The 14,748-nt window shown below is 39.1% G+C and overlaps 1 protein-coding gene across 2 annotated transcripts in view; it reads left to right on the top strand.

Moving 5' to 3' along the window:
- Nucleotides 1-2,525: 2,525 nt before the first annotated feature.
- Nucleotides 2,526-14,748, top strand: part of LOC127966893 (PHD finger protein 24-like) — a 42,585-nt gene continuing 30,362 nt past the window's right edge. The window contains exons 1-2 of one of the 2 annotated variants that reach the window (XM_052568235.1): nt 2,526-2,886; nt 11,346-11,773. In XM_052568235.1, the coding sequence (XP_052424195.1) occupies nt 11,348-11,773 (426 nt within the window). In that variant the 5' untranslated portion in view covers nt 2,526-2,886; nt 11,346-11,347. The remainder of the gene's footprint in view (nt 2,887-11,345; nt 11,774-14,748) is intronic. The other variant, XM_052568236.1, reaches the window with a different exon arrangement.

Genomic DNA, 14,748 nt, shown 5'->3' on the forward strand with positions numbered 1-14,748 from the left:
GCAGACTAAAATGCTTACAGCAACATTTTGTTGGAGGAAAATGAATGCAAGGCGGATTGCTGTGCTGACACCTTAAAAGAATAAAAATAGGATGAATACAATGCAACCAAACAAGCAATCTGATTGTTAGCAGAGAGGCTGATGGCGAGCTCCTCCCCAGAGTCCAGCCAAATGAACACTAATGGCCGATAGATCATGCTGTGGATGGGCTGCTAATGGTGATGGAGCTAGTGCAATGGCCGTCTTCCCTGCGATTCGACGTGAAAGCACAGAGTCTGGCTCCACTGTGCCCGTGCTCTTGTCAGGAACATTTGTCTATATTAAAGGGTTCGAGATGCGCTTGTTGAAAGAGTGAAGTTTGGCTGTCCTTGAAGTGTTTATGACATATTTTCACCCAGTATGAACTTGACAATGATGTAGCTTTTGCCACAAGAAAACACAAAAACATAACCATCTATTGACCGTGTCATATTCTAAAATGACGCAAATACAAAGACAAAACTAATCAAACTTAGACACAGAATGACAAAAAACAACAACAACAAAAAAAAACACTTTCCACTAAAATGTATAAGCTGAAAATATTGGTGTAGCTATCATAGATGCTTTTAGCTTTTAGTTTTTGTCTACTGAAAGTTTTTTTTTTTTTTTTTTTGGAAATATGTTTCATCAGCTGAACAATCAGTATGTTGTTTAACAACAGTACAATCTGTTGAATGCACTGTATTTTAGTCCCTCACAGACTCATTTTCATTCTTGTCAAAAATTAAATATGGCATTACCCTGACTATGGTTTATTGTTTTTTTCAAAAGTGAGAAAAAGCAACCCCAGAGGCCTTTTAATTATCAGCTAAAAGTCCCGAAACAAAGCCTCAATGGCCTTTCCATTTTGTCTGTAATATCAATAACAGTAATATTAATTTGAACATGAGTTTGGGCTTGCTGCAGGGGTCTAATTTATAAGCACACAATCTTCTCTTTCTTTCCTTTTTGACAGTAAGGTGTAGTGGTCCCTAGGGTATCCATTGTTCAATGTGCATTTACCTCAGCATAAATTATGTATGTGTTTCCATTTGACCCAGCATGCACTGGGACCTCATACTGGGAAGTGTTGAACATAACTGCCCATGCAGGATTGAACGTCCAAGGGTATTTGAGATCTTGCTGAAGTTGTATGGAAAAATGTATTGTTCAGAAAGAATCCCATGAAATTTAGGTGGTCGTAATTATTACCTGTACAAACAAGAACAAAATGTGAGAAATTAGGGGTGTCTGATGGGTCATTTCATTATTCAAGGCTTATTTGGTAGAGCATCAACATAATTTTGCACATTGATGATTATTGTTTTTTTTTTTTTTTTTGCAATTATTATTATTACACACAGATTGTAAGACCTCATATTATTTAGACAGGAATTACAGTTAAGGTTTGAAGATGAGCCCCTTCTAACCATGCTGTCACGCTGCAGGACTGTTTAGGCTAAACTCTACATGGTGAAATATAAATATGAAAAATAAACATATATGTTACCAGTTACAGTGCTTAAATGATCACGTCCCTTATACATGCTTTATATCTAAAATACATATCTAAAACCTTGTTCATTTTTACTATAAACCTTGACATTAACTTTCCCCCACTGGCCACAAACTTTGAAGATCAGAAAGATAGGTTTGTCAGTATTTTGTAAAACATATGTTAATTAGCCTATAGTTCATAATATTATGGACTTGTATTAAGTTTCAGCTCTCTGAATACTTGATTTTGATTGGTCACTTGAGAAATTTTGAGCACTCTGGTAAAATTGCTCATTAAATTGAATCTACACTGGAAAAAATGCTTTTCTTAGTTAGAATTTGTCTTGTTTCCAGCCAAAATATCTAAAAATGCTTTGTCGTAAAAATTATTGTCGTTTTCAGAAAAAAAACAAGTCAGAAACAAGCAAAACAGTCTGCCAATGAGGTAAGCAAAATACTATTATTTTGCTTGTTCTAAGCAAAACGTCACTTAATTTTGATTTTTTTTTTAACTTTGATTTAAGTATTTTTAGATATTTTGGATGGAAACAAGACAAAAAAAAAAAAAATCTAAGTAAGAAAAGCACTTTTTTTGATGTGTAGATTTTGGGAGTTGGAGGCAAAAATCGTCAATTGGGGCAGTTTTGTTTTATATTTTATGTAACTCATTATTTGCAATATCTATTGCCAAAACAATATTTTATTATTTTTGTTTGTATTGGCTCTTACTCTTTTATTTTGATTCAAGAATTGTGTTTTTTCAAAAAAAAAAAAAAAAAAAAAAAAAAAAATTGTAGTTGTAGATATTCTTAACTGATAGTAAAAAATATTGTAATGCAATGATTACAACCCCCCAAAATCAACAAATGAAGATGTATGTTCATTAAAGCAGTTTTGCATCCATATTCCGTGTATTGGGTCATCTCATTTCCCAGTGCCAACGTCATTTGAACAGACCAATGAAACGTCTCCTTTCGCAGGCTGAATACAAGTTCCACGAAGAGGCTTGAAGAACACTGGACCCTCGCGAATCTAGTGCGCTAGTCAGCAGAAGCAGACACAACTTTCACCAGGGTTGTGTTTATTTACGCGAGCTGTACGGTCTCCAGAGCAAAGTTAGACTCCAGAATTCAGCACCGGAGCTGTCCAGCCTCCGCGCCCTCAGCTCGTGCCTCGCAACGACGCTGTTTGCTCGGCTGCGGAATATTTGTTTGACAGTGTTACACACTTTACACTGACCGCCGCGATTACACACGCATAGCCTTCACTGACGAAAGCAAACCTTGAAATGACTGCTGGCAGCGCGTGAGAGAGAGGAGCAGAAGAAATCGAGTCCCAAGTACCGGAGCACCATCCCATCTCCTCCAGGTTAGTCTTAGTTCTTTTCTAACTGTAGGTACTAACAAGAGAGTTGCGATTTTTACAGTCCAGATTTAGTAAAGCTTGCAGGACGTGCATTGAATGCAACATAGAGCATGCATTCAAATTGCTGGTCATAAACACACGCAGCTTGCATGGACGTAAATTTCAAGAGACGGATCATTCATGCATCAGTTTTATGTGGGTGTAGAAAAATACCCCGTCTGTAACACCCGATCTAGGTCAGTGCTGTTTTGACGGGTGTGGATGAGCAATGCATTATATTGCATCATTTCCCACTGTGAAATGATATGAGGCTGGGGTTTGATAGCCAGCTGCCATACTTTACGCTATAACTTTTGTTACACTGACACCGAATGTTGCATGTGACGTATTTCTAATGTCGGATGTGCAGTCAAGTGCTTCATACGACAACTTGTGCGTGGCGAAGTGTACACGCTCCTGTAAGCAGCACTGCAGAGGTAAGTTTTTCTGGCTCAATTGCAGTCTCTTTGTGAGACCCTTGTGCATCACTTCTGACGTCACAGCAGGAGCGAGCAGGGTGTTATGTAGTCATTGAGGAGTGGAAGTCAGAAAAGTCGCACATTTGGGGAAAATTATGTAGCTGTAGAATTTGACATATTGCATAATTATGAATAGTAATAATTGCATCATCAACAATAACAACAACAACAATCATCATTGTTATTATTAATAATTAATAATCTGATTTTAAATATTTTACATTGCCAAATGTAACATTGTTTTATAAATATTGCAAGTAAAATTATTTCAGATTTAAGGAGCAATATAAATATTACTACCTGCAAAATAATTATTAATAATAATAGCAATAAATGACATTATACTAGTACTACTTTTACTAAACTATCAACAGAAACAGCAACAATAATACATTTCCTATCATTATTATTATTAATTTCCCTAACAATCTATTTCTACTGGATTTAACCCAGAAAAATATGATTTGTTAGTTTCCGTTAACATAATGAAAATAAAGCTGATCTAATCTAATCATATAGGTTAACAGGAGTGTCTGAATCTTCACGTTCTGTATTTCATTTTCTGGACTTTTTCCATACCACCAACACACCTTGCATGTTTATGACACCTTTGCTGTTATTTAACAATTCATCACATTCTATTATTTTGGCCTTTGTAATACCGTTACATGCTTGCTATTCATTATTGTTCAATATAAGTATTGCTTCAGTTGATCTATTTGACATGTACCCCCACTATTAGCCCTGTCCTACTTCTTCTTCCTACCCTCCTCCACCTTTTGGTGCTCGGTTCTCTCCTGTCTGCCCTCTTACCCACAATGCACCATGAGTGTCAGCTCTGGAACCCAGCAGACACTCCAGGTTCCCTCGTCTCTCTCACAGCGCTCATTGTCACCTCCTCTCAGAAGATTGCCTGGCACAGACTCAGTGCCTGACAGGAACTGAATGCCAACATGGGGGCTCCTCTCTCTAGAGGCATTTACATTCAAATTCCTCTAAATTGCGACGCCTCTGAGCCCATAGGCTAGCATGCGAGAGGAATCTGGGAATAGTTTGGCCAGCGCACTTTGTTTTTGGGCCACTGAGTGTTCAAGTCAGGCATTATGAGATGCAATGACATATATGCATTAATATATTCCCAAAATTCAAAATTCAATGTTCCCAAAGCGCACGAGCCCACATTGCACAGATTATGTGTTTAATCACTTTGTTGCTCATTAGAGAGCGTTGGCGATTTTTCTTTGAAGTTTGGCAGCTTTTTTCTTTTTTTCTCGGTGGGTGTTTGTGATTCCAATCACTGGCAGAAGGTGGCCTTAGTGAACTCGTTAGTGTGATTAGTTCCAGGCTTTTGGGGATGGGATATTCACGTCAATGGGAAGCATTTCCCAAGGAAAAAAAGAATGCTTTGTCGCTGTCCTATTCACAGGACGGTTCCCCACAGGAGCAGTGCATGAAAGGCAGGGTTTGTTGGGATTCAAGTCAGCGACAGCTTGACAGTGCGAAGGCGATTTGTGAAACATGGTATTACAATAATATCAGAGGAAAAAACAAAGATTGGTGAACGTGTAGGTGAAATGCATCTGAAACATTAGCATTCAGAAGTTTTGTTGTAGGAAACAAGTGTAGCTTTTGAAACGTCTCGATGGTTGAAATCGCAGCTCACCACACTACAAGTTACTCATAATTTAAAGGGACAGTTCACCCCCCCCAAAAAAAAATAACTTTCTGTGTTCATTTAGTCACCTTTGTGTTGCAGCATGAATGTCTTTCTTCCGCAAAGGAGATGTTTTCAAGAAGGCACAGGATTTTCAGTTTTGTGAGCATCTTCTAAATATATTTATGAATTCATGAATTATTCTGCCTTTCTGATCCAAATGATAAAAGAACCGACTCAAAGGAATCATTTGCTCACAAATCAGCATCTCCATTTCTCTCGCCTCCATTTGGACTAAATATTTATCTTACAGGTCACCATTAAAAGGATATATAGTAGCTATTAATCTTGCTTTTTATTGTTAATTTAGTCTTTTTTTTGATCAGTCATATTTGGTATATTTGAAAAAGATACCACACAATGTCTATGCAGGGATAGATAGAACGATAGACAGAATGATAGAACAATAGACAGAATGATAGATAGAATGATATAAGGATATAACGATAGATAGAATTAACTGAACACATAGAAGAAGCAATGGTTACCTTTATATGAAGTCAATGCACTGAAGAATATTCTGCTGAACATCTGTGCAGACAGATGCCTCACACAGAATGATAATTAGACGCCACGGTCTCCCCGGTGTCCTCACATAAATTGTCTATAAACTCCAATTCACAGCCCCACTTTATGAGACAGTTTTACACAGTTTACATATATGTCAACATTATATTAAAAACAAGCACAGATAATAACCAGAGCTTCTCAGAATGAATGTGATTTAATTATCCTAAAGGATCTGTCTGTCTGTCTGTCCTTCCATCCATCTATATAAAAAGTAAAACTAACGCATTTCTCTTCTGTGAATAAAAATATGAAAACACTATATATTTGTAAGAAATGTTTCCATATATAGCTAAACTCACCTATATATGGAAACAAACTATTAAGTGACACAAATTTCTGCTGTCTGTGTCAGTGTCAAAAGCCACCTATAGAGAGTCAGAGACAGTAGAGCCATGTACATATGTGAGTTTTCATGTATGTCTCCCCTCAGCCCTCAACTTCATTTCTTTTTCAGGAGAGTCGTCTAAATTTTTCAGGGAAGTATCGCTGGCCTGTTAGTGAGCTGTGTCGGTGACACAGCCGTTGCCCAGAATACACTGCATCATTTGAATTTAATTTTATTTCTGTGAGATTGCTGACTTGGTGCACACTTTATAGCAAACCTCCAAATCTAAACAATCACAGGGCCCTCGATTTTCCACTGAGCAATAAAAATAGTCAGCCTTGTGTATAAATTCAGGTCAGGGAATATTGTATTTGCTTTGGTAGGGGTTTTAGTAAAAGATAATTTATTTAATGTTTTCCTTGAGACTTTTTACTCAACCAACATCAACTATTGTAATGCGTTGTTTTCATTGTTGCATCATCTTGATATTCTGGAGATACATTTCAAATCTTTGCTAGTGGATATAGGACAACATTTACATCAGTTTAATAAAATCCATCCGGTGATTCACATACCTTGAGAAGCCCATCTGTTACTGTAAAAGCACTTCCTCAGGTGTCAATCACCACAGACCTCCATCTCCATATTCAAATGAGTGATCGACCAATGTGCCATTTAGTCCTCCTCAATTCTGACTAAGTGGTTACAGCCCTTGTGTCCAACTTACCACAAAATTGAACATTAGCAAATCTTTCATTTGGAATTCACAAGTGTGGCTCGGAATACAAATGCTGTTCTTTCTATTTCCAGAGGCTTCCTTGCAGAGATTTAAAGCGATAGTTCTTCCAAAAATGAAAATTGCCTCATGATTTACTCCCCCTCAAGCCATCCTAGGTGTATATGACTTTCTTTTTTCAGATGAATACAACTGTAGTAATATTAAAAAAGGTCCTTCCTGGCTCTTCCAAGCTTTAAAATGGCAGCTGATGTTGGTTGAGATTTTGAAACCCAAAAAAGTGCATCCATTCTTCATAAAAAGTCCTCCACATGGGTGCCACTGACTGTCGTATGCATGTTCATGAGAGAATAGCATTCTAGCAGATGACGTAGCCATACTGTGAGCTTCATTTTTTGGTAAATTATCCCTTTGAGAAAAGAAAATAGTCCATATCTTATTGTTTATTGAACAATTTGTAATCTGATGGGTTTCTGTCTGCTGTAATACATACATTTAACACTCACTATATTTTTCTTTTACCATGGCTATAGGCTACTTTATATTTGTAGCATACACAATAGTAAATGGAAGCGTTTTACATTGACATCATAAAGAGAGAGCAAAAACATTTAAAAATACATTTTAAAATAATTAATGAACATAAAAATGAAAAATAAATGAAAAAGATTAAAAAGAAAAATAGATAAAAAGTGTAGTTCTCAGTCTTGTCAATTATTTTCATTGAGTAATTTCACTGTTCGGCAGTAATTGCTTCCCCTGCGTCTGAAAGCATCAGCTGTCACTGGAATGAGCGGGTTATAATCTGTGCTGAGAGTTGGGATGCAGTGGGATTTCTAGCCAGAAGTCATTTTCATAAGGTTTGCAGACTTTGCACAAAGGGATTGACTCAGACGTTATTACAGGGGGAGAGATTCTCATCTTTTATCCTCCTCGAGGCGAGCTGCGATGACCTCTCGCTCTTCCTCTGCCTTTCGTCTCCAAGGACTCTTCATCCGTCACTGTATAGTCACAGTTTTACGTCTGTGTCACAGTTTTAGTTCTAGCATCGGTCTGTTCATGCATGGTCTGATGCATATTGCTGGCTGAAATCACCAGTTCTGTGAACTCGTTGTCTGGCTTCTATGCAATTTCCGCCCAATAGGTGTACAGATCTGCCGGGAAACAAAATTGCGTTCACACTTTCCCAGGCTGATGCAATGAGCTGTTCAATGGAGGAATGCATGATTTCAGATTCACCCGTGAGCTTCACCAATAATAACCTGTGGTCAGTTTTGTTGCATAAGCTGCCAAAGTGGACCAGGCTTCATGCAGTGTAATCAAACTATTTGTACCTGTAACAGTTTTGTAATATCAAACAAATTCCAGCTAAATCAATGTTAGTTTTACTGGCGGTATCTGATGAAAATAAATATTCTTAAATGTTGTTTTATTCTGTCACCCTAATTGGAATCCTCATGGTTTTCTTAACGTTTGCCTGGCTGTAATTTAGCTGCTTAAAAAGTATCATTTGTTTAACAAGCTACACTTTGAAAGTAGCTTTCCCAGATAGATTGCAATATCCTTTTACTGACTTAAGAGAGATAAAATGCTATTCTGAGACAGTAATATATGCAGTTTGTTGTCGGCTTCGAGATTGTGGCTAAAAGATACGCATTAATTAATTTGGTGACAAGACATTAAACCACACCTCCCTCAGCCAGCTGACGTGACATCTATCAGAACACGCTGAGCTGTTACAGGGTAAAATACATCATACAGCCAGGGGTAATTACTGCAAAAATCTCTGTGTCACTCCCAGGCCTTTGATGACATGAGGCTCAGCACCACCTCCTTGATTTCCCTCATTATTAAAGTTCATTCTCAGACTCTGCCTATAGGGACAAAAGCGATGTTACAGTGTGGCTCTTTTAGGTGGGTGCAGAGAAAGAAGAAAGGGTCAGAGCTCGGGTTGATAGTTAAGAATAAATGGGAGAAGGATTTCAGTATCCATTGAAATTCAGAAGCATGCTGTGCTTTGCGTTTAGAAGGCGAGAGAATGCCAACTGAAGCAGTTTCACACCATTACCCTGATTAAAGACTGAAAAGATGGAGCAACCATTCAAGATGATCTGATGTCTGGGCAAGCTAAATCACAGTTTATGCTCAACACAAGAATGGAATGCACCAAGCTAAATGTTTGAAATTCATTTTTAGTGCTTGTTCAGTTCATGTTTTTTTGATCAGAATGGGAAATACAAAATCAAATCCAAAACAGGCAGGAGGTCAAAAACTATGAAAGCAGTCCAAAAAACAAGAAACATGAAAAACACAAGGAAACACGAGAAGCAACTAGGGAACACGAGAAGCAGGGTGAAATGAAACAAGGCCTCCATGATAAAGATAGAAACAGACCGGTTTATATAGAAAGGTGAAAATGATGAAAGTGGAGACAGCTGAGTGCAATTAACAGGTGTGCAATTAACAGTGATGAAGGGGACAAAGGCTTTGTGGGAAATGTAGTGCCTGCAGTGGGGTGACTATGGGGAAGTGAGACCACTAGTGGACACCCAGGGAAACACAGACCAGACACTGTGACATTACCCCCCCCCCCCCCCTCTAAGGAGGAGTTACCAGATGCTCCACCGAACACAAGAACAAACCAAAGAACACAGTGTCCAGGAGGGAGGTGGACCAGCGGAGGACCAGGTGGAGGGATGGAGAGCCAGGTCCATAGAGGGAAACAGAGGCCGGAGGTGAAAAAAAAAACAGAAAACAAAACCATAACGACAAAAACAACAACAACAAAAACAACACAAAGAGGCCAGGAGGAAACGGAAAGTTCAGGGGCCCAGGGCAGAGCCGACAGGGCAGGTGGAACTGAAGCCCACCACAGCCAAGCAGATGGGACTGACGCCCACCAGGGCGGTGCAGAGAACCACCACCGCCTTGCAGTCGAGACAGAGGCCCACCAGGGTGGCGCAGAGGACCACCACAGCCGAGCAGATGAAACAGATGCCCACCGGGGCGGCGCAGAGGACCACCACCTCCATGTGGTTGAGACAGAAGCCCACCAGGTCGGTGCACAGGACCACCACATCCGAGCAGATGAAACAGATGCCCACCGGGGCGGCGCAGAGGACCACCACCTCCATGTGGTTGAGACAGAAGCCCACCAGGTCGGTGCACAGGACCACCACATCCGAGCAGATGAAACAGATGCCCACCAGGTCGGTGCACAGGACCACCACATCCGAGCAGACGAGACAGAAGCCCGCCACAGTGGGATAGATGGCACAGGAGAGCAAGTCTGGTTAGGTAAGCCTTAAATAGAGAACATGAACAGGTTACAGGTGGCCTCTGTGGCCCTGATGAGATGGTAGATGGTCTCCACGGCCATGACAGGATAGGACGAGCGCTCAGGAAGTTCAGCAGAGACGTCACGAGGCTCTGGAAGTTCAGCAGAGATGTGAAGAGGCTCTGGTAGATCCGGGGTGATTTTACTGGGTTCAGGAAGATCAACGGTGGCTTGACTTCGTTCAGGAAGATCAACGGTGACTTGACTTGACTCAGGAAGATCAACGGTGACTTGCCCTTGCACATGAAGATCTTATTATAATGTGCTCATAGCGTATGCTCTGCAATTGCACACACAAATATGTGTGCAAATATGGTGCACGCTGCAGCCTGTATCATTTCATATTAAAGAGTGAATGAAACTATGTATGCATGCGTTTCAGATCCACATCATATTCAGCAGTGGCAGCTCTTAAAGTAATAGCAGCCAAATAACTAAGCAGCTGCTGTGATGTGTGTTAAAGAAAGAAAGAGGAAATCAATAACTTTTGTAGCTGATGTATTCTTCTATATTTAATTTAGAATTTAGTGCTTGATAACTTTATTACATTTCTGTATATTTCCTACTTGATGAAAGGGCACTGAAGGGTTTATGTGAAGATCGTCTTCAGTGTCACATGATTCTTCAGAAATCATTCTCTAATATGTTGACTTGCTGCTCAAGAACTATTTCTCATTATAATAAATGTATACATTTATTTAAAAATTCAAAAACAGTTCAGGAATTAAATTTGAATTTAAGTTCTGAACAACAAACACCACTGATCATGACTCACACAATCTTGCGATCGAACAGCTCTGCATTGGTTTTGCTGTCTGTTCACACTGCAATCACAAGTCACCACATGTTGCCATTAGTTAAGATTGATGGCAGCAGACCAATACGAGACACACCAAGCCTGCCAGTGATCAATCATATCAGAGATCTGTGTGAAGAAAACGCTAGCGAGGTGGTTTGCAGCACATTTGCCGTGGTTCACAAAATCTGCTTGATCCAGCATGTGGGCGTATTTTGCCAGAGCAATGATTTAGAGACAAAGTCGATAGAACATGTCTTGTTTTCAACCTTAATATTTGTTATGCAACAGGGTGCTAACACCAACGCATAAGCATGAGAACTGTCTCTCTTTGCTATATTAATATTATGTAGGATTTGAAACTTAACCTGCTGAAAACAGCAGCGCTGTTGATTGCATAGCCTGATATAAATCAATAATGTCTTATGGTAAAAATAGCTTTTGTTGTGTTACTACTGTTTTGCAGCCATGGGTGTGCTAATGTCCAAGAAGCAGCAGGTGGAGAAGGTACAGAAGTGCAGCGTGGTGGTGTCCGCATTTAAAGACGGTCTGAAGGACCGGGCGGCTCCAGCAGCTGGGGCCCCGAATGAAGAGGTCATAGCCGAGAATGGGGATGGGTCTGCTGATGGATCCCACCAGGCAAGCAAGGAGCAGACTGAACAGAAAGACAAGGACAGCAAACCAGGGTCATTACCAAATCAGCAGGCCTCGGCTCCAGCCAGAGAGGAGCATAAGGCCAATCAGGAGGCTTGGGGGCGGCTCCGCGATGGGAAGGGGGTGGAGCCTGAGGATTTAAAGAAGGCACATCAGCTCATTCCTCCTGCATTTGTGCGTCCAAAGAGAGAGGTCAACGACGACCAACCATTAGACGTGTCGCTTGGGCAAAGAGAGCAGGTAATATGGATGAAATATATATTTTTTAACAGTTTGTTTTTAAACGTTTTTTAAACATTCCTGCTCATCTGTCATTATAAGTGCATTAACTGTGGAAGTATCTCTTTCATTTATGCACAATATTAAATGTTTTATAAATACTTTTTTTATTATGTCCCCTCAACCACAGTAGGACAAGCGAATTGTAAAATGAATGGATGGGAAATTTTCTAAAATATATTTAGAATGGTATCTGATGGCTCAATTTAATGTTATAATTTTCTAATTATTATTATTTGTTTATTTAAAAAAATATTTAGCATTTCTAATTTTTTTGTTTTGTATAGTTTTATAGTTTTTGGGGGAGTATAGTAACAATTAACATTATAATTAAGTTTTATCATATTATATTATTTATAATATTTTTTATTTTATTTTATCCCCTTAACCACACTGTTAGCAATTGATGTAATTTTTACAATAAATTTTACAACAACGCACTGTATTCATGTTTTTGTTGTAAATGCAAGTGCATTATGGGAAATTAACGGACAGTCCTGTAAAATTATTGTAACTACACTGTAGAAGCATTTTTTTACAGCAACCGCATAGCATTGTGGGATCGCTGCTGTTTGAATTTTGAAATTACGCGGCCAACGGACGGTACTTTTTGGAAGAAAGAACATGTCTCAGGTATGTAACATAAAATTTGTTTTATAAGTCTTTATATATTAATACTGGTGATCTGAGTGAGTGCTGATTGTTTCATTTGGTATAATTCAGTGGAATAGGGTGAAGTTAGTTAAAATCGCGTCTTCATACTCGATCCAGATTTACATCGCAAGAACTTTACCCAGAAACTATGGACTTTGAGCTGGAACTCGGTGTGCTTCCACCGCAGCTACCATGATCTAAATAAAGTTCTGGGTAAAAAAAATGCCCCTCAGAAAGTCCCTGCTCGCGAGGTACTTGTTCAAAGGTAACGTTACTGAACTTTCGGGAGTGGCAATGCAGCATTGTAGTTTCAACCACCATTTCTTTTGATAATTTTTAAAATATTACTGTCATCGTGTCATGAAAGGTATAGTGTTTTAACTATTTCAGGCGAGAATGTAGTTGTTTAAAACTCAAATATGCGGTTTATTTATAAAGACTGCATCTACTAAAAAATGTGTTTCGCTGATGTCGGAGACGGTCAACTCCACGCGATCAGCGGGAGCTCAGGGATCATTAATCCGTCGGGAGCACTCTCAACTCGGGTAGACATCTGACATTTGCCGCTGGCTGTGATGTCTCTTTAGTGGTAAAGCATAAAATATAATTCGTTTTGGGTGAACCGAACAGGTAATCTTTGGTCTTTATTCAGTTAATCTTTTAATATGTTAAAATGAAAATAGGAGACAATAGGCTACTGTTTGGTATAATATTTTGTTTTATATAATGAAGGCCTAACGTTACACATTTCCCTGAACTTTATTTCTGCGGCTATTAATATGTTTAACGAATGAAAATGAGAACGAAAGGAGGCAGTGGTGTTTGATATCATATTTTGTCTTATTGAAATGAGGGGGGGTCGGTGGAAACGCGTCATAAATGTACCACGATCATGAACGGTCAAGGCAGAAGGAAAAGACTGAGCAGGAACAGCTGTAGACCGTCCGCAGGATCAGCTGCACACTGGCTGCTAGATGGAACATACGTTTGCTTGCTTTAAGCCCTGTTAATAATTGTCATATGGTTATATGTCAAAGAAGAAAGGAAAGGCTGTAATTCAACATAATCCTATTGCATCCTTAAAATGCCTAGTCTAAATTAGGAAAAACCATACCATAACTTATTCTCCCACCTGATAAAATTGGTACTTTTGCCCATCCTGCCAATACTGCCACTCATGCGTGTGTAGTGAAGGGTTCTAGTGCTCTTTTAGTTATCATATTGTGTATGCATTTCAGGAGAGGCACTAAGTGCAGACAAATGGATGATGTCTTTGGAAGGGACAACTGTGATGGGGCCCCACAACAACCTTCTGAATGGAGTGCAGCGACCTTCACTGTCTACATGTTTAACTAACAGTATCCTAAAGAGGCCTCAAACACTAAAGGTATGTTTAAACTGTTTGCACACTTATAAAGAAAATAGACTCTACGATATACTCTATGCATTGATGTCAAAAGACAGGTTTCCATCCAATTCCTTTGCACCTTTTAAGTGCATTCGTAGAAATTTGGCAAAGAAACCCTATAACTGGAGAGCATTTCCATCAGCTCTGTTATGTAAATTAGAAATGGACAGGAGAGTAGTCATGAAACGCTGTGGGATCAAAACTTAAGGGGCAACTTAAAACAGCCGATAGAGTTGCAACAAATGTGCATTTATGTTGCATTTATTAGCAAGTCAATCCACATAAAAAGTTTTATTCACATTAGAATATTTTGTGAATTTGAACCGTTTCCATTCAGGATTTTTTTGTTTGTTTTCAAAATGTTAAAATGTGCATTAAAAAGCTGGATGGAGACAAAGCTATTGCTATTAAGTGTCTAACATAGAGTTGGTATTGCCCTGCAAGACATTTATGTAAACACAGAGAAGTCTGACAGACAGCAGTTTAACATTACAATTTTCATTAAGTCAATTTTGGGGGTTAAAGTCATTAGATGTGATTTTACTTTTTCCTTTCTCTTTGGAGTGTTACAAGCTCTTGGTGAATGAAGAAGATCTGTATAGGGTGGCCATATGCGCCGTTCATACGGGACACGTCCCCGCCAGGATTTTAATATTGCCTAAAACATCCAGGTCGATCGAGAGCTAAAGAGAGCAGAACAGACAGCTCCTTAAGCTTTTGAAATTGCTCTCATGTGTTTGTTCGTTCGTTTAAATTGAAGCGTCACTCTTAAACGCTGTTTCTTTAAAAAGGGAAACTACTTTGTTTGGCCTTCCAAAAGAGAACACGACTAGAAATCATGTTTATATCACATTTATAATGGGTTTGACATTAT

The sequence above is a fragment of the Carassius gibelio genome, chromosome B10, assembly GCF_023724105.1.
Source record: "Carassius gibelio isolate Cgi1373 ecotype wild population from Czech Republic chromosome B10, carGib1.2-hapl.c, whole genome shotgun sequence".
NCBI classification, from domain to species: Eukaryota; Metazoa; Chordata; class Actinopteri; order Cypriniformes; family Cyprinidae; genus Carassius; species Carassius gibelio.